Here is a 27281-nt window from a genome sequence, read left to right on the forward strand (position 1 = left end):
CTACATTGGTGTGAGTTATGCCCTCAAGAGGCTATGGTAGAAGAGTTTCGGTTTGACCACCTTGGCAACAGCAGAGCATGCAATGCTAATTGGCCAGGCGTACAAGTGGATTGGAATTGGGTTTGGGAAGTTCTTTGGCTACGGGGTGGCGTCTGAATTCACTCACAAGATGTGATATGGAGTATACTTTATGTGTCCATTTGTAATGCAAAGATAGCATATCCGTGTACTGTTTCAATGTCAAACTTCTTGCTTGTGCTTCTAACAACACTTTTCTCCCCTACCCCTAAGCACTTCATGTAGATGAATAGGTAGGTACTGTATAGGCAATATGGCACTCCACCTCAACCTCTGATAGGCTAGGTGGAATTTCCGTCATATTACGTGAATCTAACTATGCAATACATCTTTTCAGATCTACACATGGGCCAATGGGGGGGGGGGGGGGTCAGGCTATTGAGTATTTTGTTCAATTTTCACACAGAAGACCCTAGAAGTACCTTCTGCAGGTCAGCGATTGCCTGCTTGAGTGTTTTGGCGAACTCGTATCTCTCCTGACGGACCATCTCCTGCTTCTTGTCATCCAGCAGGCGGATGATGTGGGCTACCTCGGGGTCCTGGTACATGTCAAAAGCCAGGTCATCCAGAGGAGAGATGGAGTCACACTTACTGAACAAAAACAATGGGATAGAGCCACTTTTAATGCAGAGACCAGAGCTTAATTTCACACTTTTAGATAACAATGTACCCCAATTAGCTATTCAAAATGTTATCTGAAAGTGAGTGATTAGTTAAACACATTCTTTACATGTTGAGTCACAACACAACTCCCAAGGATCATCAGTATTGTTAAAAAAATATGATTTTTAACATCTATGGCAGGGAGCCGTTTTTCTTTTGCTTTACACACTCTTGGCATTCTCTGAATGAGTTCCCACATATGCTGAGCACTTGTTGGCTGTTTTTCCTTCACCTACACCACGTCTCACAAAGAAACTGCGGTTGGTTTCATGACCCAAGCAAGTCTCTTCTTATTATTATTGGTGTCCTTTAGTATTGGTTTCTTTGCATCCCAAAATAAACTCAAGCCCACTACTAAAGGACACCAGTAAGAAGAATAAAAACTTGCTTGGGCCAAGAAACATGAGATATTTACATTAGACCAGTGGAAATCTGTCCATTGGTCTGATGAGTCCAAATTTGCAATTTTTGGTTGAAACCACTGTGTATTTGTGAGACGCAGAGTAGGTGAACGGATGATCTCGGCATGTGTGGTTCTCACCGTGAAGCATAAAGGAGGTGTGATGGTGCTTTGCTGGTGACACTGTCTGATTTGTTTAGAATTCAAGGCACACTTAACCAGCATGGCTACCACACCATTCTGCAGCGATACGCCATCCCATCTGGTTTGCGCTTAGTGGGACTATCATTTGTTTTTCAACAGGACAATGACCCAACACACCTCCAGGCTAAGGGCTATTTGACCAAGAAGGAGAGTGATGGAGTGCTGCATCAGATGACCTGGCATCAACAATCACCCAACCTCAACCCAATTGAGATGGTTTGGGGGATGAGTTGGACCGCAGAGTGAAGGAAAAGCAGCCAACAAGTGCTCAGCATATGTGAGAACACCTTCAAGACTGTTGGAAAAGCATTCCTCATGAAGCTTGTTGAGAGAATGCCAAGAGTGTGCAAAGCTTTCATCAAGGCAAAGGGTGGATACTTTTTTGGTGACTACATGATTCCATATGTGTTATTTTATAGTTATTCTACAATGTAGAAAATAGTCAAAATAAAGAAAAACCCTTGAATGAGTATGTGTTTCCAAACTTTTGACTGGTACTGTATATATATAGACCAAAGAGATGTGAATAGACTTCAGGAAGTGTACAACACCTACCTCTGCAACATCTATCAGAGGTCAGAATATAGAGATTGTAGAGGAATAGAAATACCTGGGTGTCCTCTTGGACAATAAGCTTCAGCGGAGTAAATGTACAGACCTGATCTACAACGAGCCAACAGAGACTGTACTTGCTCAAAAAGCTAGGATCTTTTAATGTAGACTGTACTATACTGTTTTACAAATCTTTCCTTGAGAGTATTTTAACTTTTTGTATTGTTTGTTGGTCTGGCAATGCCACTGTCAGCCAGAGAAATATGCTGAGAAGGATTATTACCACAGCAAGCAAGGTAGTTGGAGTCAAACAGACAGGCCTGGATGAGATCTTTAAGGTCAGGGCCCACCGCAAGCCTCACAAAGCCACCCCCTGTACCCGGACTTTGAACTACTCTCCTCTGGGCGCAGGTATAGGGCACCCCTCAGCAGGAAAAACAGAACTAGACAATCATTTGTGCCAGGTGTGATATCCCTCTTAAATAGCTCAGGCTAATGTTCCTATCGACGCAGTAAGGCCAGCAGGCTAGTCTTAAAAAAAAAAAACATGTTTTATTGGTATGTAACTTATGAAAGTTGTATTGTCAATTTTGTTTTGTATTTAAACGTGTACATGACACTGCAAAAAAATAAAAACATGGGGACAATAAAGTCAGGAAGTATATTTAGGATTTTCGTTTTTCTTCAAAAACTAAAATCACTAGGAATTCAGCAAAAAATGTGTTTAATTTAGGAAATCTGTTCACCAAGTATTCCCACAAAAAAAAAAAAAAAGATTGTCTCAATGTATTCAAGGTATGAAATTCTCTCTTTTTGGGCTTACAGTAGTTGTGGTCAATTTAAAGTGAACAAAATATTATAATTATGTTCCGGTCCCCCGACCATCGGCTCCAAGAAAAAAATTGTCCCGAGGCTGAATCTAGATGCTTACCCCTGATCTATGGGATATTGATTTGTTTTTCTAAAAATGTGAATGACATCTTGGAGTCTCAGAGTGACAAATTGACAACTATTCCAATTGATGCATCAGTTCCTGGGTTCTACATTAGCCAGATCTACTGTTAACAGACTATAGTCCAAGCTAAAGAGAAAAACTGTAAAATGGAAATGGCAAATTGAGTGGTAATCATACATCAACTTCAAGGCTAATGTTTTGTTTAAACAGCATTGTCACAGAGCACTTCACAGTACAATGCGCCTTGAGCCTTCAACCCTTACCCCATGTATGTTCCATCCAAGGCGGTCTCGTGTTGACTAATGTTGAGGTAGTGCTCAATCAGTTGCTCTCTGCTAGGCTGAGGGCAAACAGAGGTACAATTAACCTCCCTCAATGACAGGCTGCAAAACACACAGCCATAAGGCCCAGACAGGTCATCTGCTCAGCAAAACACACAACCACTGTTAACAGAGTCATTATTATGGATACAGGAATGGAGCATAGTCTAGTGGTAAACAAGAGAGTGAACAGTAAGTAACATGGACTTGATAAGAGGACTACTCAACTCTGTATAATACTTGATGAGGCAAGTCATCAGTGCCACAACACCACAGAGTTAGGTGATCTACCACAAGTAGTATGTCAATGATACAACCAGTTCTCACTCCACATACTTCAAAGTCACTCTATAGGCTTTCCCTGTACAATCACAACATACATGCAGCAGTAAGAAAACTAAACTCCCTGAGAGATAACCAGGCAAGCTAACACTGTGGCCGGGTGGAGGTGCCTAAGAGTTGGATTAGAGAGTGACAATGTGAAGCTTGAACCGTGGAATCTGCCTATCTGTGTGTTGGAGAGGTAAGGCTGGGCCACTTGGTATAGGAGAAAGTTGCCCCTAGACGCTGATCTTTGGTCAGCTTTGCATTTTCCACATGAATGGTTAAGGTTAGGACTGGGGAGGGGAAGCTGATCTTATATCTGCAGCTAGGGGAAACTTCCCCCCCAGGAGCTGGGCCACTCTCTTCCAGGGGCTGTCCGTCCGCAGGTTTATCTGATTACAGTGGCTAAGGCCTCCTCTGTGATTACTCTGCCCTCGGAGTCGGATTACCACATTCCTGCCCCACGCCTGTCAGGGCAAGCAGCGCACACACCACAGATGCCAATACAGGCACACACAGTGACCACCATGCAAACACTGTGTTTGTGTGCAAACTGTAGTCTGTGTGCATTTTGTAAACATACACTGACACACAGTTTGAATATATAAAACAGTGGAAATTCTCTCTATACATAAATACATATTGTGGAAACACATAACACCAATAAAATATATGCCATTTAGCAGACGCTTTTATCCATTATTTTACCTTTATTTAACTAGGCAAGTCCACAATATTCAGAAATATCGACCATGATTATCTGCAGAAAAATGTAGGTATATAATGTGTATATGGTTCTACAGTAGCCATACTCACCGTTGTGGGTTAAATGCTTATGGACAAGTAATGAAATCAAATAGATGTTTTTAGTAGCGCAGCCTATCAAGAAATTTACTTCAGGTTGGCAGGCTCACACAAATACTAGCACAGCAGCGCATTCTGGTGTTTCACAGTAGTACTGCACCTTAAATATACAGTAACATTAAACATGACAGAACACTCACACACGTTAAAGAGCGACCACTTACAATTGTGTCAACAGCAGTGCCATCCACAGAATCTCCCAAAACATTAATGGCAACCAATGCAACCTGAAATGATAAACAAAAGTTGATGAAAAAATAAATCAAATAAACTATAAAATGATATGAATGTGGTAGTATGTAAGTCAAATAAACAGGTTAAGGGGAATGACTTTATGACTTCATAGTGGAGTACCTGGTTGTAAAGGTTGTAGCAGTTGACATGGTTTCTGTGAAAGGTTATACGGAGGTATGTTCCAATGGCATCCACGTGAACAGACTTCAGCTCCCGGGCTTTGAAGCCTGTTTTCTCATTGTCTGATAAAGAAACATACCTATGGCAAAGGTTGCATATCAATTTCTATTACTGTGCACCTTTCTTGTAACAACAAAGCAGTAAATATGATGAAAATGTAGGCCTATATATCATAATAGTAATATAGTTACTTAGAAATAACAGATGATGAAGTTCAGCATCTATATTCATTACAATGTGTGTGTCAGGTAGAACCAACAACCTTTCTGTTCACAGCACCATGCTCCATAGAAACATGACAACCAACTAAGCCAGACTCATATACATTAGGGTACACCATAGCAAAATGTTTTGCAACAGAAAAAACACATTTTCTATCAGAAGAGTTCAGATACTCCCTCTCTGTTTCAGCTCAGTTTCTTGCTTTTGGTGCCTTGTCTGTGTCGGTCAGACATCTCTTTTGGCTGGTTCTACTGACTCACCCTAGCCTGCGGAGGTGCCCAGAGTGACCAGGTGAGTCAGCCTCTAGTAATCGGTCCCCGATGTGAAACTCTATTTTGCCTGAGATCAGGTACTGGTGGGCAAGCAGCTGCAGCTTACGGACCCGACTCCGCTCTGGCAACTGCAAAGTGACCTGCTGAGGGTATGGACAGAACCTGTGGAAAGAAACAGTGAGGTTGGTAGTTCTAGTACTGCCCTTACAGTACATTACTGAAAAACAGATCCAAAAGCAGTGTGTGCGTGTGTGAATCTCAAACCAGCCCCTCGCCCCAACAAACTCGTTTGGAGGACCCTCAGTTGTCACGTGTTGGTGACAAAACTCAGAAGATAACTTCAAAAGAGTGGTGAGGGGATCAATAAACCCATCAACTTCAGGACACACTCCTGACTTGAATGACACAATTCATGTTCTACATTTAAATAATAAAAGAAGCATGAAATTCCACCTGTTGTTTAACTAAATATAAAGGTCAGTAACAGTTAAACATTTAATTCGGAAAGTATTTCATTTGTTTCATGCGTCAAGCCTCGAAATCAGACAAACAAACGCACATGTCATATAATTTGGCAATCCTTGCTATTTTTTGTATGAAATTGCACAAACTCCAAACATATTGCAGTGTGTGTTAGGATAACACTTCGCTCTGGAGCCTGCAGCCTTGGTCGAAGTGGCCTTCGGAGGCTTTGGGACACTTGCATATGGCAGGCGCACATGAGAGAGTGTGTGTGTGAGAGAGAGTGTCTACCTGGCAGATCTCCAGCCATTGACCGTTGGTGCATGGACCATCAGCTCCTTGGCACTGAAATGATCTTCATGTCCAGAGGAACTGACCAGGGTGAATCCTATCTTCCGGGGCATCCTGCTGCTGCACAATTTCAAATTTGGAGAAACATAACAATCTACAACTGAATATCATCTGAAGCACCTTTCACTATCAAATAGATTGGCACAGTAATTAGCTAGCTACCTATACTCATAAACCATGGAAGACTGACAGCAATATTCACCCTGGGATTGAGATAAACCTTGACAGCTACACTACTCTACAATGGACACAATATTAGATGTGTAGGTGAACTTGGGATATCATTCTGCCATTTAATTTTCATATCATTCTGGCATTTAATATCAAATTTATGCCCCTAAACAAATGAGTTCAATAGCATACATTTCAATACTCCGTCTTAGCTATATGGAATCGCATTGCTTGCTTGCTTCTGACGTCCCTGGGGTGGGAAGGAATGAACTTGGAGCGATGACAGCGCGAGTAAAAGACAGGCTAGCTAGCTCATTGTAACTAGCTAACGTTAGCTAACTCGTTCCTACTTAGAATGGTAACGTAAAACACCTTGAATTCACATAAATGTAGTGACACCGGATGCACAATAAAACCACCGTTTGAATACAACGTATTTCCTATTGAAGTATAGTGTTACCACAAATATATCAAAGATATCTTACCATGAACATTACAAAAATGTTGACAGCTTGCCCAAGTCCCATTTCATCTCCATAACCACCGCTGACAACAACTAGTAAGCTAAGGTGCGCATGTGCCGGACCATCGTCTCACCGCGAAGGACTGTGGTCCATGAAGTTTTTAATCAATTAAAAAAATATTTTTGAGTATCCAGTCTGCACGTGCACTGCGCATATCATCTCCACTGCTCGATGCATATTTCACTGCGTCTTCCATTCGGCAGATAGACATTTTAAAGTGTATGTGCTCAAGTGTTACCGGGTCGTTTAAAGCGTCTGTGCTCAAGTGTTACCGGGTGGCTTAAAGCGTCTGTGCTCAAGTGTTACCGGGTGGCATGAGTTTTCCTTTTCCGGGTCTGGTGTAGCAGCATGGATAGTCAAGAGAGTTGGCCAGAAATTGAGAAAGCCTCAAAAGAGAAAAGACGCGAATTGGTCCTGCAAGGTGCAGTTATCGATGAAAAGATATCCTCGAATGGAGGTCTGTGTTCCGCAATCTATTCTCTCAAGCTCCTAAATTACCTAGAAATCATCCAATGTCCGAGTTTGACAGAGATTCACGGAGACATACAGAATCTGACCACCCTTACGAGCTTGATTCTTTGTAGGAATAAGCTCTCCTCTATTCCAAAAACCATTGGAAATCTGAAGTCCCTGAAAGTCCTCGACATTTCAGTTAACAACCTGAAAGCTTTGCCTGAAGAGATAACCCAGCTAAGCGATCTCAATACACTCAACGTGAGCTGCAACAACATCGAGTCACTACCAGATGGACTGTGTCGTTGCACGAAACTCTCTACCATCAACATCTCCAAAAATGACATCACTCGGTTCCCTGATGACCTTTATCGCCTGGATCTCCTCAGCACTGTCATCGCCTCTGAGAATTCCATAGAAGAGCTGAGTGGAGATGTTCACAAGCTATCTGCTCTAAAAGTTTGTAGCTGAAATAATCCATAATCCCACTGCTACCAAAAATGTGCATGACTTCATTAATACCTCTTGTCTATTCCTACTGAATTATGGTCGTGATTGACAGGGTAGCTCTCAGTTAATCTTATCGACATTGTATTAAACCGGAGACTGTCTTAACATTTTCCTGGCACAAGGCCTCACCGATGGTGAGACACCTGAGACCAGGATAAGCCCCATTTGGTTATTAATCTTATTTCATCTTATTTCAACTATGATAACAAATATACAATTTTCCTCAGGTTTTGGACCTATCCAACAACAAGCTCAGTGACATCCCCTACGAGCTGAGTGACTGCTCCAAACTGAAGGAGATCAACTTCAAAGGAAACAAACTCAAAGACAAGCGACTGGAGAAGATGGTCAACGGTTGCCAGACCAAGTCCATCCTGGACTACCTTCGGGCTGGTGGCCGAGGGAAAGGCAAAGGCAGCAAGCAGGCCGATGGGGATAAGGCCGACGGGGGCCGGAACGCAGAGAAGACCCAGACCAAAAAGCAGCGCAAGCAGAAAAAGAAGAAGACCGAGGAGGAGGAGGATGAGGTGGATGAGATGAACCGGCTGGTGGTGAAAGTGCTTCATGTGTCTGACAACCCAGGGGCATTCACTGTAAAGGTGGCCAATGAACTGAAGGACGTGAGGCCGTACTTGGTGTGCTGTGTGGTCAGAGGCATGAACTTCAGGTCCGGGAATGCGCTCAAGAGGTTCCTGGTTGCGCAGGTAATGCTGTTCAGAGATGAGAACACGTTAGCCTTGGTTCCAGACTGTTTCTGCGTTAGTCAACTTCTATGTTGCGGTATTTGACAGTCATATTTGGCAAGGAAACTATGTAGGCTAGTAGTTTGTGAATGCAGAAACAGACTAAGAACACGCTACAAAATAAACTCAAGCTCAGTTGTGGAAAAAGTACTCAATTGTCATACTTGAGTAAAAGTAAAGATGCCTTAATAGAAAATGACTCGAGTGAAAGTTACTTTTAAACTTTTACTGGGTATTTTGTTTTAAATTGACTTAAGTATCATTAGTAAAAAATTTAATTATAAATCGTTTCAAAATCCTTATATTAAGCAAACCAGATGGCACAATGTGTAAATGTTTTATTTACATATTGCCAGAGGCACACTCCAACATAATTTACAAACTAAGCATTTGTGTTTAGTGAGTCTGCCAGATCAGAGGCAGTAGGGATGACCAGGGATGTTCTCTTGATAAGTGCATGAATTGGTCGTTTTTCCTGTCAAAATGTAACTTTTTGTTAAATTTTACTTTTCAGCGTCAAGGAAAATGAATGAAGTAAAAACTACATTATTTTCTTTAGGAATACCCCCCAAAACTACTTAATTAGTACTTTAAAGTATTTTTACTTAAGTACTTTACACCACTGTGCAAGCTCATAAATTGACACCATCCTCGATAGGCTATGTAACATAATATATGATCGTTAAGTCTCTTTTGCATTATTCCGTTTTCACCACTCTTTCTCTTACCTATTGTATTTTAGACCAAACTTCACGATGACCTATGTGGTAAAAGGACAACTGCGACCATCGCAACACACGACATGCAGCTACTCAAGGGACCTCTCATGTATGATGCCAGAACACCTCCTATGTTAAAGGTATGACACATTGCATGACATTTTGCTCATACAATGTTAGACGGCCACAAATTCTCAAAATGTAAGTCGCTCTGAGATGGAATTAAAAAAACACTTTTACATCTGACACATTTACTATGACTAACTTCTTGAGCTTATATTAGGGCTGGGAATTGTCAGGGACCTCACGATACTTAGGTGCCGACACAATATGTATTGCGATTCAATATATATTTCAAATGTATTGCTCACTACAGTATGTCTGCTGAAGAGAGACAAGAGAGCCATGAGAATTTTGAGATCAAAGCGCCCCAAAACATGTTGGCTCACCATTTTAAAAAGAAGATGGAGAACAAACAATAGGATGAGAAATGCCAGAGTTTTGCCGCAGGTACAGCCTACTCTAGTGCTAGTTAACGTTAACTACCCAGCTACCCCCGCCCCCATTCCTAGCTTCTATGTGTTTTCCAAGGTATTTTTAAACTCTTCTCACTTGATTGGTTTATGATGACATTTATCAAGACCTTGTTCCATGTCTTCGTTCAAGTAGTTTATGCAGGCAGTCTCAAATGTTTCTGGAGAACATAACAAGGCTCTCTTTCTATTAAACATAATACCTCGGTTTTCTTGAGTAGAATCCAGTTTTGAGTAGAATCCAGTATTTTGAAGGACAGTTTTAATCAGTAGCTGTGATCCATAACATTATTCCGTTCTTAATAATTCATGATCCTTTTAAACATATTTTACGCCAACGCCAGGCAACAAGCCTGTTATAGTGACATCAGTCTGTTATTGAAAGACCTTCATGCGGCTTCACCTCAACAGTTTGAACACAAAATAATTGTTACTGGTTGTTGCCTGTCGCTCTTGGCATATGAACAAATCATTATATTCAGAAATTGCATTCAGGTTTGTGTCAATGCATTTCTGTCACATTCACGGTTATTTAAGCAAGCAAATTATCTTTTGAAAGGAGCATACATTTCTCATAAACTCCCTATCATAAAATGTTGTTTACTAGATAGTCCCTCTGGGCCGTAAGGAGATGACTGCGGTGGAGCTGATGAGGCAGCTGCAGCTAGAGGCAGAGGACCAGAGGAAACAGAGGAAGAGGCAGAATGTGTCTGGCCTCCACAAGTGAGTATAAACACCTGTCTTTAAGGCAGAGCTGAAAGTATAGGTGAGTCCAGATTCTGCACTCTTCTTCCAAAGTGTATATTTGCAAACTTCCCTTCATGGATTTAACAATGATGGAAACTCTATACCGCAAATGATTACAAATCCATGACAGGAAGTATAAAAGTGCACACTTCTGGAGGATGTAGAATCGGAAACGCAGCCCAAAGCTGCAGTCGGCTTGATGCCCATTCTTTTTTGTTTTGTTATTAAAAGGAGGGGGCAAAAAAAAATCGCTAAGTGGCCTCTGGGTTGATGCCAGCATTCTTAAAGGTAGAGTCAGCGATATGTAGATGCACAAATAAACAGCATAGTGAGTCAATTTCCGCAACAACTAAGAGCGCGAGGCAAAACTTCTCCACTGTTTTGGTCCCGTGGTTACTAGGAGTGTAACGGTACACGTATTCGTACCAAACCGTTTTGTACGGGTTCTCGGTTCGGTCCACACTGTGAATCCGAATGAAAACAAAACAAAAAACACAATTAAAGCTAGGCCTATAGGCTAAACGGTCCTTTATGAGACGCAGCCAGGAACTAGTTCTGTACGATGGTGAGTGGTGGGGTCAATAAACCAGAATTGAAGGATCCTCCATCATCGTTTAAATTTCCAGTTTGGGAACATTTTGGCTTCCCAGTAGATAACAATGGCGATGGACAGAGAGTTGTGGATAAAACGTTGACAGTATGTCGCCACACTCAACGAGAATAACCTATGCAGCTGCCAACACCTCAAATATGTTGACACATTTAAGCCGACATCACCCCAGTATACCGGAGCAAGACGGAAACGCAAAGAAACAACAACACAACACGTCTCCCCTCTGCATTCAAGCGGCCCTTGGCAGCTGATTCTGACTGGACCAAATAAATTACAAGAGAGATAAGTAGGCTCTTACAGTTTTTGGTTTATAGCTGTAGATATGTGCCCATTCTGTGGTTAAAAATGGGGGGTTTCAGGGAGCACCTTGTGAAACTGCTCAAACCACGTTACGAATTTTCCTCTTGCACCAATTTCAGCATAGCGATACCCGCTCTAAATAAGCCAAGCCAATGTTTTCAATGAATAAGCCAATGCACCCTGTTTTGCGCTTACTTAACAGTGACAGCCCATCACATTTCCCCGGGGGGGGGGGGGGGATGTATCGTGCTGTAGACACGTGACACTCATAACGGGGGCAAGTACTCATATGGCACTGAAGGAAACAGTGTCATGTGTTTGTAACCAAGATGGAAGTGGGAATTTATCACATACGACTAGGTAAAATCCACTTGAATGGCCATCCAGCTGGTAATTACTAGTGGGACACTCGTCTATCATCGAGAGCACCCACCTCTCCCACATGGTGACATCTGACATCACCTACTAAGGAAACGTCCTCTATAACAGCACTTTCGGCAATTGAATGCAGCAACACATTATTTATAAAAAGCGGTCCATGAATGTGGTTTCTGAACTGTCATTTGTTTACAAGCATGATAGATGTACTTTTAGTTTATGGTGGATGCATCTTGTTGGCCATTAGCCAATCTGCGTTAATCAACCAGTTCAAATCACATTAATGTATCCAACTGGTGTTTATGACTTCATAGCTGGTAAATTCCCACCTCCCACATGGTTACAAACGCAGCGTCCGACTGAAAACTTGAGGCCCAACATAACAATCTGGTCACAACAGACAATTCTAGGAACATTGTGAATGGCATTTAATTTTTCCGAACAGTGACCCCAAACCGCAATACTACTGAACCGTGGGTTTGTCAAACCGTTACACCCCAAGTGGCTGCCACGTTGTATGACTGTGTGAGAGCGAAGTCTTGCATCATGTTCATCGCAATATATGCGGGGATGCTCGTGAAATGTCATTTTTAAAGGGCCAATCAGCAGTTGAAACGATAACAAAGTGATTTTTTTTTTTTTAAACTAAGGGATGGCAATTGTAAAATGTAATCCCTCTCAAGTTCATAGACAGAGCTATGGATGCAAGGACTGACTATCCATGATATCAAAATCATATACTGAACAAAAATATAAATGCAACATGTAACGTGTTGGTTTCATGAGCTGAAATTAAAAGATCCCTGATATTGTCTATATGCACAAAAAGCTTATTTCTCTCATAATGTTAATCCATCAGGTGTGGCATATCAAGAAGCTGATTAAACAGCATGACCATTACACACATGCTATCTAGAAGAAAAAGAAACGCACACCTTGTGCTGGGGACAATAAAAGGCCACTCTAAAATGTGCAGTCTTGTTACACAACACAATGCCATGGATGTCTCAAGTTTTGAGGGAGCGTGCAATTGGCATGCTGACTGCAGGAATGTCCACCAGAGCTGTTGCCAGGGAATTTTGTTAATTTCTCTACCATAAGCCGCCTCCAAGGTCATTTTAGAGAATTTGGCAGTACGTCCAACTGGCCTCAACCACAGATCACCTGTAACCACGCCAGCAAAGGACCTCCACATCTGGCTTCTTCACCTGCGGAATCGTCTGAGACCAGCCACCTGGACAGCTGGTGAAACCTTGGGTTTGCACAACCAGAGATTTCTGCACAAACTAGCAGAAACCGTCTCAGGGAAGCTGCCTGCTCGTCATCCTCACCAGAGTCTTGACCTGACTGCAATCTGACTTCAGTGGGCAAATGCTCACCTTCGATGGCCACTGGCATGGATAAATCCCGGTTTTTAACTGTACCGGGCAGAAGGCAGACAGCGTGTATGGTGTCAACATTGTGAACGGTGGGGTTATGGTATGGGCAGGTATAAGCTACGGACAACGAACACAATAGCATTTTATTGATGACAGTTTGAATACACAGATACCGTGAAGAGATCTTGAAGCCCATTGTTCTGCCATAAATCCACTGCTATAATCTCATGTTTCAGCACTTTAATACATGGCCCCATGTCGCAAGGATCTGTGTACAATTCCTGGAAGCTGAAAATGTCCCAGTTCTTCCATGGCCTGCATACGCAGCAGAAACGTCACCCGTTGAGCATGTGTGGGATGTTCTGGATCGATGTGTACGTCAGCACATTCCTGGCAACATCCTGCAACTTTGCACTGCAATTCAAGAGTGGGGCAACATTCCACATGCCACAATCAACTCTATGCGAAGGAAATGTGTTGCGCTGCATGAGGCAAATGGTGGTCACGCCAGATACTGACTGGTTTTCTGATCCACGTCCCTTCCTTTTTTTTTAAGGTATCTGTGACCATCAGATGCATATTTGTATTCCCAATCAAGTGAAATCCATAGATTAGAGCCTAAATAATTTATTTAAATTGACTGATTTCCTTATGAACTGTAACTCAGTAAAATCTTTGAAATTGTTGCATTTATATTTTTGTTCAGTGTAGTTAACCATGTTTTGATGCTATACAGTGTTTGTTTACATTTACTTTGTTTACGAACATTGGACTAAAACAAGTTTATATTTTGATTTCTAATGGGGTACGACAAGCAAACTAAGAGCCTTCTCTCAGCTCACTGGTCACCATAGCAACACCCACCCGTAGTACACACTCCAGCAGGTATATTTTACTGGTCATCCCCAAAGCCAACTCCTACTTTGGCCGCCTTTCCTTCCAGTTCTCTGCTGCCAATGACTGGAATGAATTGCAAAAATCATTGAAGCTGGAGACTTATATCTTTAAGCGTCAGCTGTCAGAGCAGCTTACCGATCATTGCACCTGTACACAGCCCATCTGTAAATAGCCCACCCAACTACCTCATCCCCATATTATTCATTTTTTTTGCTCCTTTGCACCCCAGTATCTCTACTTCAAATCAAATCAAATTTTATTTGTCACATACACATGGTTAGCAGATGTTAATGTGAGTGTAGCGAAATGCTTGTGCTTCTAGTTCCGACAATGCAGTAATAACTGCACATAACTGCACATCTATCACTCCAGTGTTAATGCTAAATTATAATTATTTTTCCACTATGGCCTATTTATTTGCACACACTGTATATAGATGTTTTTATTGTTTTATTGACTGTACATTTGTTTATTCCATGTGTAACTCTGTGTTTATGTCGTACCGCTTTGCTTTATCTTGGCCAGGTCAGTTGTAAATGAGAACTTGTTCTCAACTGGCCTACCTGGTTAAATAAAGGTGAAATAAAATGAGGCATTTATAAGTTATATTCTTTATGTATCAATGGGTACATATCGGTCAAAAATGTCACCAACTGCTGATTGCCCCTTTAAATGTTATGGTGTAGTAATAAATTCATTCCTATTTAATTTTCCATTTACAGTATGTTGGTGTGGTGTCCTATGCAATAATGCATTGTTTTTATCAAGCACTTCAGTAGTTTCAGGAGCTCAAAACAAAGGCAAAATGATTAGGTTGCTCATTCAACACAGGAGGGCGCCATAAGGCTGTTTGATGCAGAAACCATGTTGAAATAAATAGATGTACTCCTTTATTTATGTGTATGAGAATATGTGGACTGTTGTTTTTAGGACGTGTCATGGTTGTGCCCAGCTGAGTTTTGTTCACCCATTTTCTGTAAAGATATTGCCATGATATAGGCAAGTGATAAAGATTACATTGTTATTTGCAAGATTAGGTTAGATAACTTACCTCATTTTAATTTACTTTAAGGTTGACCTAAATACCATGACACAGTATTTTGGGGAGTTTTCAAAGAGCTCAAATGCCACTTCAATCTGCACCATGAGTGTGGGTGTAGACCTTTCAATGGGCTCTTATGAAAAGGTTATGTTGGCTATTGTAGCCATCGTTGGCATGAGGGCAATATTACACAATATTACACTAGCCATTGTTTCTCAGCTAAAGTTATTTGACTTTTTTATTTGACTCAGATACCTGCAGCTTCTTGATGGAAAAGAACTCTACCCATGTCTGGTGGATGCAGAGGATCATGTGATCTCATTTCCACCAATCACCAACAGCGAGAAAACCAAGGTGTGTGTGTGATCTTTATCAGACCAAAGACAGGTGCCTTTCTTACAGGTCACACTCATCCGCTTATCACTTGCTGATCCAGCAGTGAATTCACAATACAGCTACCAATAGAAATGTCATAATGTTATGATTTATAATAAATATTTGTTCTCAGTATCTACATTTAGCCAACCTATAGAGGCCCAGCAGTGTAGAATCCAGTCTAAAACCTTGCTGAGTTGTACTTTCCCTTAGACTTTGCACACCTCCAGCACTTTGACTTTGGAAGCTTTAAATTGCAGCCACACCAGATAAAGAAACAAATCTGTATCTTTATTGCTTGCTTAATTGAGAACATGCTTGTACCCGGGTTGCAATAAATTCATCTTGAGTATAGTACTTTGCCTTGAAATCAACCGCTGACTTTTTAAGACTATTAGTTGATGACGCAACTAGGTGTTGTCTTACCTGACATTTCCTGATTCTAAAATGTAGTTCTGATCCCTTATTCTGAATTTCGAGATAGTAGCTTATAAATTCAAGGGAATATGACGTGGAATAGGTTTAGAGGCAATGCACTGCATTTATTCAATGTATTTATTTTCTAATGCCGGATGGATATGATATCGTACTGTCAACTCTATCCTGTCATCCCTCTTTACAGATTGAATTCATTTGATAATAAAAAATAGTCAGCTTTAGCTGGGGACAATATTACATACAAGTGATGTATTGTGTCTTTGTCCCGTATTATAGATCAGGAAGACGACTAAGGAGCTTTTCTTAGAAGTGACCAGTTCTACCAGCCTGCAGATCTGTAAAGATGTGATGGATGCTCTCATAGTGGTAAGCTCAGCTCTCTCCCTGTATACAAAGAGACATGCAGTAGGACTGAATCCTACATTACAATGCACATGCATAACACATACAGCTGTTGATTGCATGAATTAAACATTTACACATGCATGCATCAGTCAGACACACACGGGGGCTGGCGAGAGCAGAAAAGTGTCATGACACCGGGTGTCATGCTCAGTCTCAGGGTGTTGTGCTGGTTTGACGTCTGGATCCTGGCCCTCAGTGGAATAAGTGAGCTCATCTGCCCGGGGTGAGTGGCCTGGCGGTGTACGGTGTCACCGCCTAAACATACAGCTCACAATACGACTGCAACCCTAGAGCTGCATACACCCACCAGTACACACAGCAGCAGACACGTTTCAATAACAGCCTTGTCGTAAGATAGCAGCCGATAAGGGTTTAATCCAGGTCAGGTCATGAGAGTTTGGAATTGATTTAATTCCTGCTCGAGTTGCCACACCTCAACAATCCATGTCTCAAGGCATAAAAATCCTTCTTTAACCTGTCTCCCCTTCACCTACACTGATTTAAAATGGATTTAACTGGTGATATCAATAAGGGATCATAGACTGACCAGGTGAAATATATGTAATGGAAATGGCACTCCTAATGTTTTGTACACAGTATAGGTTGCACTGTTGATGAGACTTCCTGTTCTGGAAGTGCGTGTCCTATATTTCCACAATCTCATTGACGGATTGTATACTTCCCCCTATATATTTTACTGCGTCAACAAACGTGGGGCAAGTTAGTGAGAAGTTTACAATACCTTCAACAAAATTTGCCGCCATTGCTTAAGAAATAAAATTAAGAGAATGTAAAGATTGAGGCTATAATAGCAATTTCATACCTTGATTACATTGAGACTATTTTTTTTGTGGGGGGTGGGGATACTTGGTGAACAGATTTCCTATTTAGATTTTATTTTAGTGGAATTCTTGGTGATTTTAGTAAAAAAAAAATTGACCAAACACTAAAATCCCTCCCAAAAAAACATTTAAAAAATGACTCATTTGCGGCGACCCCTGCTCTAGTTTACTTTCTCAAATAGACTTCATCTATATGGTCCCAATGGTCAGCAATTAACACATCTCTCTGTTTCCTTCTCAGAAAATGGCGGAGCTGAACAAGTTCACATTTGAGCACAGAGAGGAGGCTGGGTCAGAGGGAGAGTCTGATTCACCCCCAGTCCCTGCCTCGGATGATACCACCTCAGGAGAGCTGGTCATCCAGCAGGTTCGCACCGTGGACCCCGACGGGAACCTCAAGGTCGTCTACCCGTCCAAAACGGACCTCTGCACCGATGTCGGCGACCTGAACGTCATTTGGTAGTTGCGCAACATCCAGCCTTTTGATTTATACACTTACGGTCTCACACAGTTAATCACAATACTGTATCTGAGTTGCCACTGTTCAATGTATTTGGTTTGCCGGGTTCCCTTGGTATGCAAAGCCGATTACTTCCACTAATTTCTCAAACATGGAAATAGTGTAATTATGCCCTTGCTTAAAGTTCTTGATTACTATTTGGCACGTACAAACAGCTTCTGCTGTATTAAGGTATAGAATAATTCAACTACCTACCTACCCAACCTCAAATATTGCAGTTTTTGTATACTTATTTTTTATATTGCTACACACTAAAGGCAACTCACAATAACTGTAAAGTCTGTAGCAAGCCTGTGTGGTCTGTAGAGTGTAGACATAGTTAATGACAACATTTTAGCATTTGTGAACTGAAACAAGTATAAAACCTTTTTCCATTACCCACTTTAATAAATGAAGAGCAGGGAATGTGTATAATGTCTCATTTTTAAAAGATCTCTCAAATAAATTGAACCTTGAGGGCCGCAGTGGTTATGCATTTCTTTATTGCACATGTTGAAAGCCAATGCTTTGTTCTGGGTAGAAACATTTCTCCTATTTTCTTGATAATTTCAGGAATGCTTGGCCTCAATGACACAGGAAACCCCAAAGAGATTGGTCAGTTAATGCGTATGCATGGTGAACGGCCCTTTGACTGAATTGTAAAACTGCTTGGGTATTAACAGGTTAACTAAAAAGTGTGGGGTACTGTTACATATCAAGTGTCTATTAACGGCTGGTGGGAGTGTGTAGAGGGATGTCTCAGACACACACACACACACACAGTATAAAAGAATAGCCAGTGAGTTTCAGTTAGGTGTCCTATACGTTAAGGACCGGGTTGGACTTCTCGACACAAGATGCAAGCTTCCATTTAAGGCAACCCATTCATTGGAACTATGAAAAGTACTTACAGAGTACAGAAGAAGCAAGCCTGGTCCGATACAAACAGGGAGAAAAAGTCACGGTGGAGAAGCATTAGTGAAAAGGACATGCGGTACTTGGAGATTAATGTGCAACGGATTGACAGGCCGAATGCTCCACGAGGAGACCCTGCTCAAGCGAATGCTAACCTGAGACCAGCTCCAAAGATAACAAACCCAATTGAATATCTTACTTGTCCTAGGCATTTAATGATTCAAAATAAACTAGGCCGTGCAAGCACATCCGCTATCACCCAGAGTATCCTTCTGCCCCCCATCACTGGATCAAGAATCATTGCTGGTAAAGCGGAGGGCTCAAATGTGCCGTTTCTCTCTGCAAGACCAGCCGGGTCACTACAAGACAACAGAGACACACACTTGTCAACGTCTGGTGTAAGGAGTGTAAATACAGTGTTTCGGGTACTGGTTGCTCAACATGCTCAGAATTGTCAAATGTCTAACAAAGCTGGGTTAGTTAGTAGGAGTCTAACCATGTTGACTAGGTCTACGAAAGATTCCATCCAGAACCCAGACACTCGCTCCAGACTACATTGCACCAAGGGGACCTTTGGGGCCCAGCCAGCTGTGGCATCAAGTTTCTCACCAACAGACCCGTTAGTAAGGCAACGGAGAAATGATGTGAGTAACCCTAGTGCCAACTACAGCGGGGCGATGACGGAGAGGCTTAAACATGATGCCAGTCTATGTGAAACAAAACAGCAGAGAGATTTCTTCTCTGATGACTCGGCTATTAAAACAGAATCCCAGTACTCTGAAGACAAAGATACCATCAAGACTGGCATAGACTGTCTTTGTCCCAATGATGCAGAATATTATACGGATCAGAGAATTGCAGAATGGGTCTTGAAAGTCAACTCCACCCTATTTTCCTCATCAGATGATGAAATGCATAATGTAAATTCTGTTGAGGAGCAAGATATTTCCACCATAAAAATAATATATGAGGGAGAGTAATAAAAGCTGATTTGATGAGGTCGAGCAACTAGGTGAGATTTTCTTTTTCACTGTCATTTATACTGAACAAAAATATAAATCCAACATGCAACAATTTCAAGCATTATAGTTATAGTTCATATATGGAAATCAGTCAATTGAAATTCATTATGCCCTAATTTATGGATTTCACATGACTGGGAAGGGGTATAGCCATGGGTGGGCCTGGGAGGGCACAGTGAGCCAGGACCAGCCAATCGGAATTATTATTTTTCCTCACAAAAGGGCTTTATTACAGACGGAAATACTCTTCAGTTTCATCGGGTGGCTGGTCTCAGACGATCCTGCAGGTGAAGAAGCCGGATGTGGAGGTCCTGGGCTGGCATGGTTACACGTGGTCTGCAGTTGTGATGTGGCTTATGGTAGAGAAATTAACATTACATTCTCTGGCAACAGCTCTGGTGAACATTCCTGCAGTCAGCATGCCAATTGTCTGTGGCATTGTGAACATTTGAAAGGGCCTTCTTTTGTACCCAGTACAAGGTGCTCACTAAGAGGGATATAAACAAATTTGTGCACAAAATATGAAATAAGCTTTTTGTGCATATGGTACATTTCTGGGCTCTTATTTAAGCTCATTTTTTTGTTCAGTATACATTGTGGACATTACAGCCTCTATGGGCAGTGGGCATAGGTTTGACTTCAACATTGGGGAGGGGAACATTGCAGAGAACAACATTTGCCTCTAATATTGGGAGCGGTGGCAATGTCCCCCCTTTCCCGCTATAAATTACACCCCGGTCCAGGGCTCAAATTTACAGACTTTTTTTTATCCCTATGACAGTTTGATTATAAAGCTATTTCTCGTTACAGACTTGAGGATTTGAGGTGAGAAAATAAATATTAAAGTGTATTTTTGTAAGGATGATTAGGTTTGATATATTTGCAGATGACAACTAAATTTTAAAAAATCCAGTCTTTGTCAAGAGAGGCAAACCTTGTTGACAGCATATTTACCACACCATGTTTGTTGAATAACACAGGTAATTAACATATTTTCAACAGCTTTTTTATTACTATTAGTATTGCCTGTGTCCTTTCATTAAAATATTGAATCCACATGGCCTTGATATACAGTTGAATAGGCTAACATAACAAGCCCTGTAGTACAATCTTGAAAAAACAATTGAAATAGATATCACTTAGTGACAAGAACATATTGAATACCAAGCACTGTAAGTCAAACATTATGTTCATGTTTTTAGACTTAATTGCAATGACTTTTCACATATAAGACAAAGCTGTGGGAAGCTGTAAAATCACTTTACAACAAGCAAACTGCAATCCCAACATAATTCCATCTGTTGAGTGTCCTTCGGTCAGTGGCCGGTCAGCATTTGTGGACGTAATATCCAGTGACGTATCCAATGACGTAAACAACCACCAGTGCAGCCAAAGCTCCGGCCACCTTGATAGCTATGCCCAAGGTGCCAGTGCAGAATCTGTTGTAGAGCCTTTGGGGAACAGAACATGTCATAATATGACCACTGATTACAGGTTGGGGTCAGTCCATACACGATCAGTAAACTGAAGGGGTCATCATCTGGGAAAGTTAATAAACTAGGATTAAAGGTAGGAAACACTGCACTGAATACAATTTTCAACTTCATATACCTTAATTGAAAGTAAGTGTTTCTTGAACTGCCTAAAACATTGTCATTCACTATAATTTATATTGCCTATCCCCTGTGATTAATAAACGGGTACCGTATAATAGTAAGAACACTGATTGTATCTTCTGTCGCCCAGTCATGAGTCTTCCTCAGAGCTTACCCCGTTACACCTGTCCCAGCCACATTCAGATTGATGTTGTCTTCATTCCAGCGGTTGTATTGCACACCAGCAGTATTGGAGTCCATGTCAGAAGCCATTCTTCCCTGAATTTTATTTACTGCAGAAACCACTTACTCCTTCAACAACCTGTAAAGATGAGATAGAGATGCACAATATGGAGTTGCACAATATGGATATAGAATAGGTCATATCGTGAAAAGACATTTGGTCTTTCTTACCACAATCAATTTAGACCTATTCAGTCCCCCAGATAGGCTTACTTAAATTTCAATAAATGATTGAATTTGTTTTATTTGATTATATCTCATTGTATCATTCAATGAGTCTTTATATGACACATTAAAACTCAACAGGTGGCTAGAGCTGTAGGACATTGATCAGCTTGCCCAAACCCACTGGCTCAAACTATAAACAAATCCTATTGCTAATCACCCAACTTAACCAGAAAATAACTGGCAGTCTACTCACCACTGCTCTTTCGAGGACTGAAGGCATATTGTGTTGAAGAAGGCATGCCTCTTTATATATGAGTTCATCACAGTCAGCATTCATCACCTGGTCATAAATTGAGAAGGCCATAGTAGTTTTATGGCTCTTTCCAATGATAAAAGCACAATTAAAATTATGTGCTCTGTGTTTGCCTCCGGTTACAGATACAGTAACTGCAGATCTTTCTTGATAACTGCATACAGAATATTCACATCGCAAAGGTCAATAATTCAACAGGCATGTTCAACATGTTTACTCATAGCCATGTGGTGAAATGAAGAAAAAAAAAGAAACTATGTTAAAACCTCAATTTTGTTTACATACATTTCCCTACTTAGCTATTTTGGTTGTTTTGAAATAGCCTACAGTGCTAATTGCAATTGCCAGACAAAGGCTATGCGTCATACATTAATCAACACCATTCCATGCAATGTTTGCTGAATATTCTGTGCTTTTTTTTACTTTTGTTGTAGACTTTTACTGTGGGCCAACTGGCCCAATTCAACTCTTATGTAGCAGGCTACAGTCGAAGAGAGGATGCATTTATCATTTTTGACAGATTCCATTTTGTATGCCTGTATGGGACACCTATCGATGTCATCGACGGATTGATTACTTGACCTGTGACCAGGCCTGCGACGGGATCCTTGGGACATCCCAACTCTGACATTACCCCATTGAAGTTGAATTTTAAAATGGTTACGGTAAGGGTTAGGTAAGGTTAGTGTTATGGGTAGGGACGTCCCAAGGAATCCGGATAGCACTAACCAGCCTGCGACCATAGTTGTAACTAGATTGAGTACAGCTACGGATGGAAGTGACTTCTCGTAGCAGGTTAGGAGAGCATTTTAGCTAACACTAACCCTTTTCCTAATTATCTTGACATGCTGCTTAAATTAATCTAACCTGCTGCGAAAAAGTAACTTCCGGTCGTAGCTGCTGTGCGCATACACCACTAGTCAAAACCTGCTACGATATTCCCTAAAAACACGCCACTTCAATACAGCTACGACCGGAAGTGACTTTTTTGTTACAGGTTAGAACTTCTGCAGCAGGTTAGGGGAATTAGGTAAGGTTAGGAAACAGGTTTGGGTTAGCAAAAATGCTCTCCTAACCTGCTACGGAAAGTTACTTCCGGTTGTAGCTGTATCGAAGTGTCTTGTTTTGACTAGGTCTTGTTTTGACCGGAAGTCACTTTTTAGTAGCAGGTTAGATTCATTTACACAGAAGGGATCTAGCTTTTGTCAAATGAATGTCCAGATTTGAATTTTTTTGCATTTTAGCTAACCTTAACCCAGGGATGGACAACTTTTATTGGGGTGGGGACCACAAAAAATCTGAACTCATCATGAGGCTGCAGTGGCTCGCGGCTGTGAATACCCAAATCCATATAGACACATGCAGTCAGAGCCGGCCCTAGTTTTTTGGGGGCCATAAGTGAAATTTTGTTGCGAGCAAATCATTTTTAATGACCACCCTCGTGACAGAGGAGAGATTTTTTTAAAATGCCATGGGGCGGAGAGAAGATTTTGCCATTTGTTAAATAATTTCATGCAATTCTACAAATTCTGCCATGGGGCAGAGAGAAACATTTGCAGTGAAACAGCTAATTTTCTGCAATTCTACTACTTCTGCATAGGGTGGAGAGAAATGTTTGCAGTTTTAAATATGATATCTGAGTGAGACTGACTTAACAAAATCAATGGCTAGACTATATTACCGAAGTAAAAATGTTTTTGCTGACATCGGCTAATTGAGTGGATGTCAGTGACTGACGCAACAAGAGAAAAACTGCTGCACAACTACTATTCTACCTCAATATTAAGATGAGACCCCTATATATATACATATATATATATATTAACATTTTAAAACAGAAATTCCTTATTCACTTAAGTATTCAGATCCTTTGCTATGAGACTCGAAATTGAGCTCAGGTTCATCCTGTTTCCATTGATCATCATTGAGATGTTTTTACAACTTGATTGGAGTCCACCTGTGATAAATTCAATTGATTGGACATCATTTGGAAAGGCACACTTCTGCCTATATAAGGTCCCACAGTTGACAGTACATGTCAAAGCAAAAACCAAGCCATGAGGTTGAAGGAATTGTCTGTAGATATATATACAGGACCAGTCAAACGTTTGAACACCTACTTATTCAAGGGTTTTTCTTTATTTGTAATATTTTATACATTGTAGAATAATAGAGAAGACATCAACACTATGGAATAACACATTTGGAATCATGAAGTAAGCAAAAATAGTGTTCAACAAATATATAAATATATTTTAGATTTTTCAAAGTAGCCACCCTTTGCCTTGACAGCTTTGCACACTTTTTGCACACTCTGACTCTCAACCAGCCTCATGAGGAATGCTTTTCCAACAGTCTTGAAGGACTTCCCACATATCCTGAGCACTTGTTGGCTGCTTTTCCTTCACTCTGCGGTCCAACTCATCCCAAACCATCTGAATTGGGTTGAGGTCGGGTGATTGTGGAGGCCAGGTCATCTGATGCAGCACTCCATCACTCTCCTTCTTGTTCTTGGTCAAAAAGCCCTTAGAGCCTGGAGGTGTGCTGGGTCATTGTCCTGTTGAAAACAAATGATAGTTCCACTAAGCGCAAAACAGATGGGATGGTATATCCCTGTAGAATGCTGTGGTAGCCATGCTGGTTTAGTGTGCCTTGAATTATTTACAACAAAAAAATACTGACAGTGTCACCAGCAAAGCACAATTTTTATTTTACCTTTATTTAACTAGGCAAGTCCGTTAAGAACAAATGCTTATTTTCATTGACAGCCTAGGAACAGTGGGTTAACTGCCTTGTTCAGGGGCAGAACAACAGATTTTTACCTTGTCAGCTCGGGGATTCAATCTCGCAACCTTTCAGTTACTAGTCCAACGCTCTATCCAGTAGGCTACCCTGCCAGCTCATCACACATCTTCCTCCATGCTTCATGGTGGGAACCACACATGCAGAGATCTTCTGCTCACCTACTCTACATCTCACAAAGACACGGTGGTTGGAACCAAAAATCTCAAATTTGGACTCATCAGACCAAAGGACATATTTCCACAGGTCTAATGTCCATTCCTTGTGCTTCTTCAAATCAAATCTCTTCTTCTTATTGTTGTCCTTTAGTAGTAGTTTCTTTGAGGCAATTCAGCCATGAAAGCCTGATTCACTCAGTCTCCTCTTAACAGTTGATGTTGAGATGTGTCTGTTACTTGAACTCCGTGAAGCATTTATTTGGGTTGTACTTTCTGAGGCTGGTAACTGTAATGAACTTATCCTCTGCAGCAGAGGTAACTCTGGGTCTTCCTTTCCTGTGGCGGTCCTCATGAGAGCCAGTTAATCATAGCGCTTGATGGTTTTTGCAACTGCACTTGAAGAAACTTTCAAAGTTCTTGAAATGTTCCCGATTGACTGACCTTCATGTCTTAGTAATGATGGACTGTTGTTTCTCTTTGTGTGCAAATTTGTCATCAAGGGCAATGGCTTCTTTGAAGAATCTCAAATATAAAATATATTTTGATTTGTTTAACACTTGTGGTTACTACATAATTCCATATGTGTTATTTCATAGTTTGATGTCTTCACTATTATTCTACAATGTAGAAAATAGTAAAACCCTTGAATGAGTAGGTGTGTCTAAACTTTTGACTGGTACTTTCCATGACATAGACTAGGTGAATCCAGGTGAAAACTAAGATCCCTTATTAAGGATGTCACTTGATGAAACCTACAGATGAAGGGGAGTAGACAGATTAAAGAAGGATTTTAAAGTCTTGACAATTGAGACATGGATTCTGTATGTGTGCGATTCAGAGGATGAATAGGCAAGACACTATATTTAAGTGCCTTTGAACGGGGTATGGTAGTAGGTGCCAGGCGCATCGTTCTTTTCAACCTCAACATTTTCCCAGGGGTATCAAGAATGATCCACCATCCAAAGGTGAAATCTTACCCTGCAGCATTGGAAGATATTCTAGACGAACACAGTGGCTTGCGAAAGTAATCACCCCCTTGCCATTTTTACTACTTTGCTGCCTTACAACCCGGAATTAAAATAGATTTTTGGGAGGTTTGTATCATTTGATTTACACAACATGCCTACCACTTTGAAGATGCTAAATATTTTTTATTGTGAAACAAACAAGAAATAAGAGAAGAAAACAGAACTTGAGAGCGCATAACTATTCAACCCCCCTAAGTCAATACTTTGTAGAGCTACCGTTTGCAGCAATTAAATCTGCAAGTCTCTTGGGGTATGTCTCTATAAGCTTGGCACATCTAGCCACTGGGATTTTTGCCCATTCTTCAAGGCAAAACTGCTCCAGCTCCTTCAAGTTGGATGGGTTCCACTGGTGTACAGCAATCTTTAAGTCATACCACAGATTCTCAATTGGATTGAGGTCTGGGCTTTGACTAGGCCATTCCAAGAAATGTAAATGTTTCCCCTTAAACCACTCGAGTGTTGCTTTAGAAGTATAATTAGGGTCCTAATTAGGTCACGTGTATCCCCTGTCACAAGACGAGACGGCGGCTATGGAAACATATGTCTCCGAATCCGTGGGGCAGGGGTACATTCGGCCCTCCACTTCACCTGCCTTGAGCTTGAGGGGGCTAAACACCCTTTTCTCATCTGGACTGACCATCGCAATCTGGAGTACATCCAGGCGGCGAGGAGACTGAATCCTCGCGAGGCAAGGTGGGCCATGTTTTTGACCTGTTTTGTTTTCACCCTATCCCACAGACCAGGTTCCCAGAAAGCGAAGGCAGACGCACTATACCGGATGTATGACACAGAGGAGCGGCCCATGGATCCCACTCCTGTACTCCCGGCCTCGTGCCTGGTAGCACCGGTAGTGTGAGAGCTGGACGCGGACATCGAGCGAGCGTTACGTACAGAGCCCACTCCCCCTCAATGTCCAGCTGGGCGTCTGTACGTTCCGTCTGCTGTCCGCGACCGCTTGATCTATTGGGCCCATACGTCACCCTCCTCTGGTCATCGGTCGGACAGTGCGCTGTCTTTGTGGGAAGTACTGGTGGTCCACTTTAGCTAAGGACGTGAGGGTTTATGTCTCCTCCTGCTCGGTGTGCGCCCAGTGCAAGGCCCCTAGGCACTTGCCCAGAGGGAAGTTACAACCTTTAGCCGTTCCACAACGGCCGTGGTCGCACCTGTCGGTGGATTTCCTAACAGATCCTCCTCCATCACAAGGCAACACCACGATCCTGGTCGTTGTGGATCGGTTTTCTAAGTCCCGTCGTCTCCTCCCTTTGCCCGGTCTCCCTAAAGCCCTACAGACTGCGGAGGCTCTGTTTACTCACGTCTTCCGGCACTAAGAGGTGCCTGAGGACATAGTATCTGATCGAGGTCCCCAGTTCACGTCAACGGTCTGGAGG

At 41.6% G+C, this 27281-nt stretch overlaps 3 protein-coding genes across 5 annotated transcripts in view; 1 reads left to right on the forward strand and 2 right to left on the reverse strand.

Annotated features, from left to right (window-relative positions):
* cep104 (centrosomal protein 104) overlaps nt 1–6876 on the reverse strand; it is a 47195-nt gene extending 40319 nt beyond the window's left edge. For 2 of the 3 annotated variants that reach the window (XM_036988336.1, XM_036988334.1), the window contains exons 1-7: nt 6738–6876; nt 6022–6141; nt 5257–5430; nt 4715–4853; nt 4525–4587; nt 3116–3192; nt 501–669 (exon numbers count right to left, since the gene is read on the reverse strand). In XM_036988336.1, the coding sequence (XP_036844231.1) occupies nt 501–669; nt 3116–3192; nt 4525–4587; nt 4715–4853; nt 5257–5430; nt 6022–6134 (735 nt within the window). In that variant the 5' untranslated portion in view covers nt 6135–6141; nt 6738–6876. Of the gene's footprint in view, nt 1–500; nt 670–3115; nt 3193–4524; nt 4588–4714; nt 4854–5256; nt 5431–6021; nt 6142–6444; nt 6605–6737 lie in introns of those variants that run through there. The other variant, XM_036988335.1, reaches the window with a different exon arrangement.
* Nucleotides 6877–6977: 101 nt separating this feature from the next.
* LOC110532395 (leucine-rich repeat-containing protein 47) lies at nt 6978–18129 on the forward strand. Its single transcript, XM_021616270.2, has 7 exons — nt 6978–7688; nt 7967–8443; nt 9225–9341; nt 10342–10457; nt 15342–15444; nt 16180–16269; nt 17392–18129. Exons 1-7 carry the CDS (start codon nt 7125–7127, stop codon nt 17611–17613), a joined length of 1689 nt encoding a protein of 562 aa, XP_021471945.2. The 5' UTR covers nt 6978–7124; the 3' UTR covers nt 17614–18129.
* A 2441-nt stretch (nt 18130–20570) lies between these two features.
* Nucleotides 20571–21999, reverse strand: smim1 (small integral membrane protein 1). Its single transcript, XM_021616272.2, has 3 exons — nt 21846–21999; nt 21357–21503; nt 20571–21037 (listed from the first exon to the last, which is right to left on the reverse strand). The coding sequence occupies exons 2-3, from the start codon at nt 21452–21454 to the stop codon at nt 20914–20916; spliced, it is 222 nt and encodes a 73-aa protein (XP_021471947.1). The 5' UTR covers nt 21455–21503; nt 21846–21999; the 3' UTR covers nt 20571–20913.
* Between the last annotated feature and the right edge of the window lie 5282 nt (nt 22000–27281).

Source organism: Oncorhynchus mykiss, chromosome 9, assembly GCF_013265735.2.
Source record: "Oncorhynchus mykiss isolate Arlee chromosome 9, USDA_OmykA_1.1, whole genome shotgun sequence".
Classification (NCBI taxonomy): domain Eukaryota; kingdom Metazoa; phylum Chordata; class Actinopteri; order Salmoniformes; family Salmonidae; genus Oncorhynchus; species Oncorhynchus mykiss.

Coding starts and splice junctions, on each gene's coding strand:
- smim1 (XM_021616272.2), bottom strand. CDS start 21,454: ATGGCTTCTGACATGGACTCCAATACTGCTGGTGTGCAATACAACCGC. Junction 21,038..21,356: donor GCTGGGACAGGTGTAACGGG/GTAAGCTCTGAG, acceptor TGTTCCCCAAAG/GCTCTACAACAGATTCTGCA.
- LOC110532395 (XM_021616270.2), top strand. CDS start 7,125: ATGGATAGTCAAGAGAGTTGGCCAGAAATTGAGAAAGCCTCAAAAGAG. Junction 7,689..7,966: donor ACAAGCTATCTGCTCTAAAA/GTTTGTAGCTGA, acceptor AATTTTCCTCAG/GTTTTGGACCTATCCAACAA. Junction 15,445..16,179: donor CCAACAGCGAGAAAACCAAG/GTGTGTGTGTGA, acceptor CCCGTATTATAG/ATCAGGAAGACGACTAAGGA.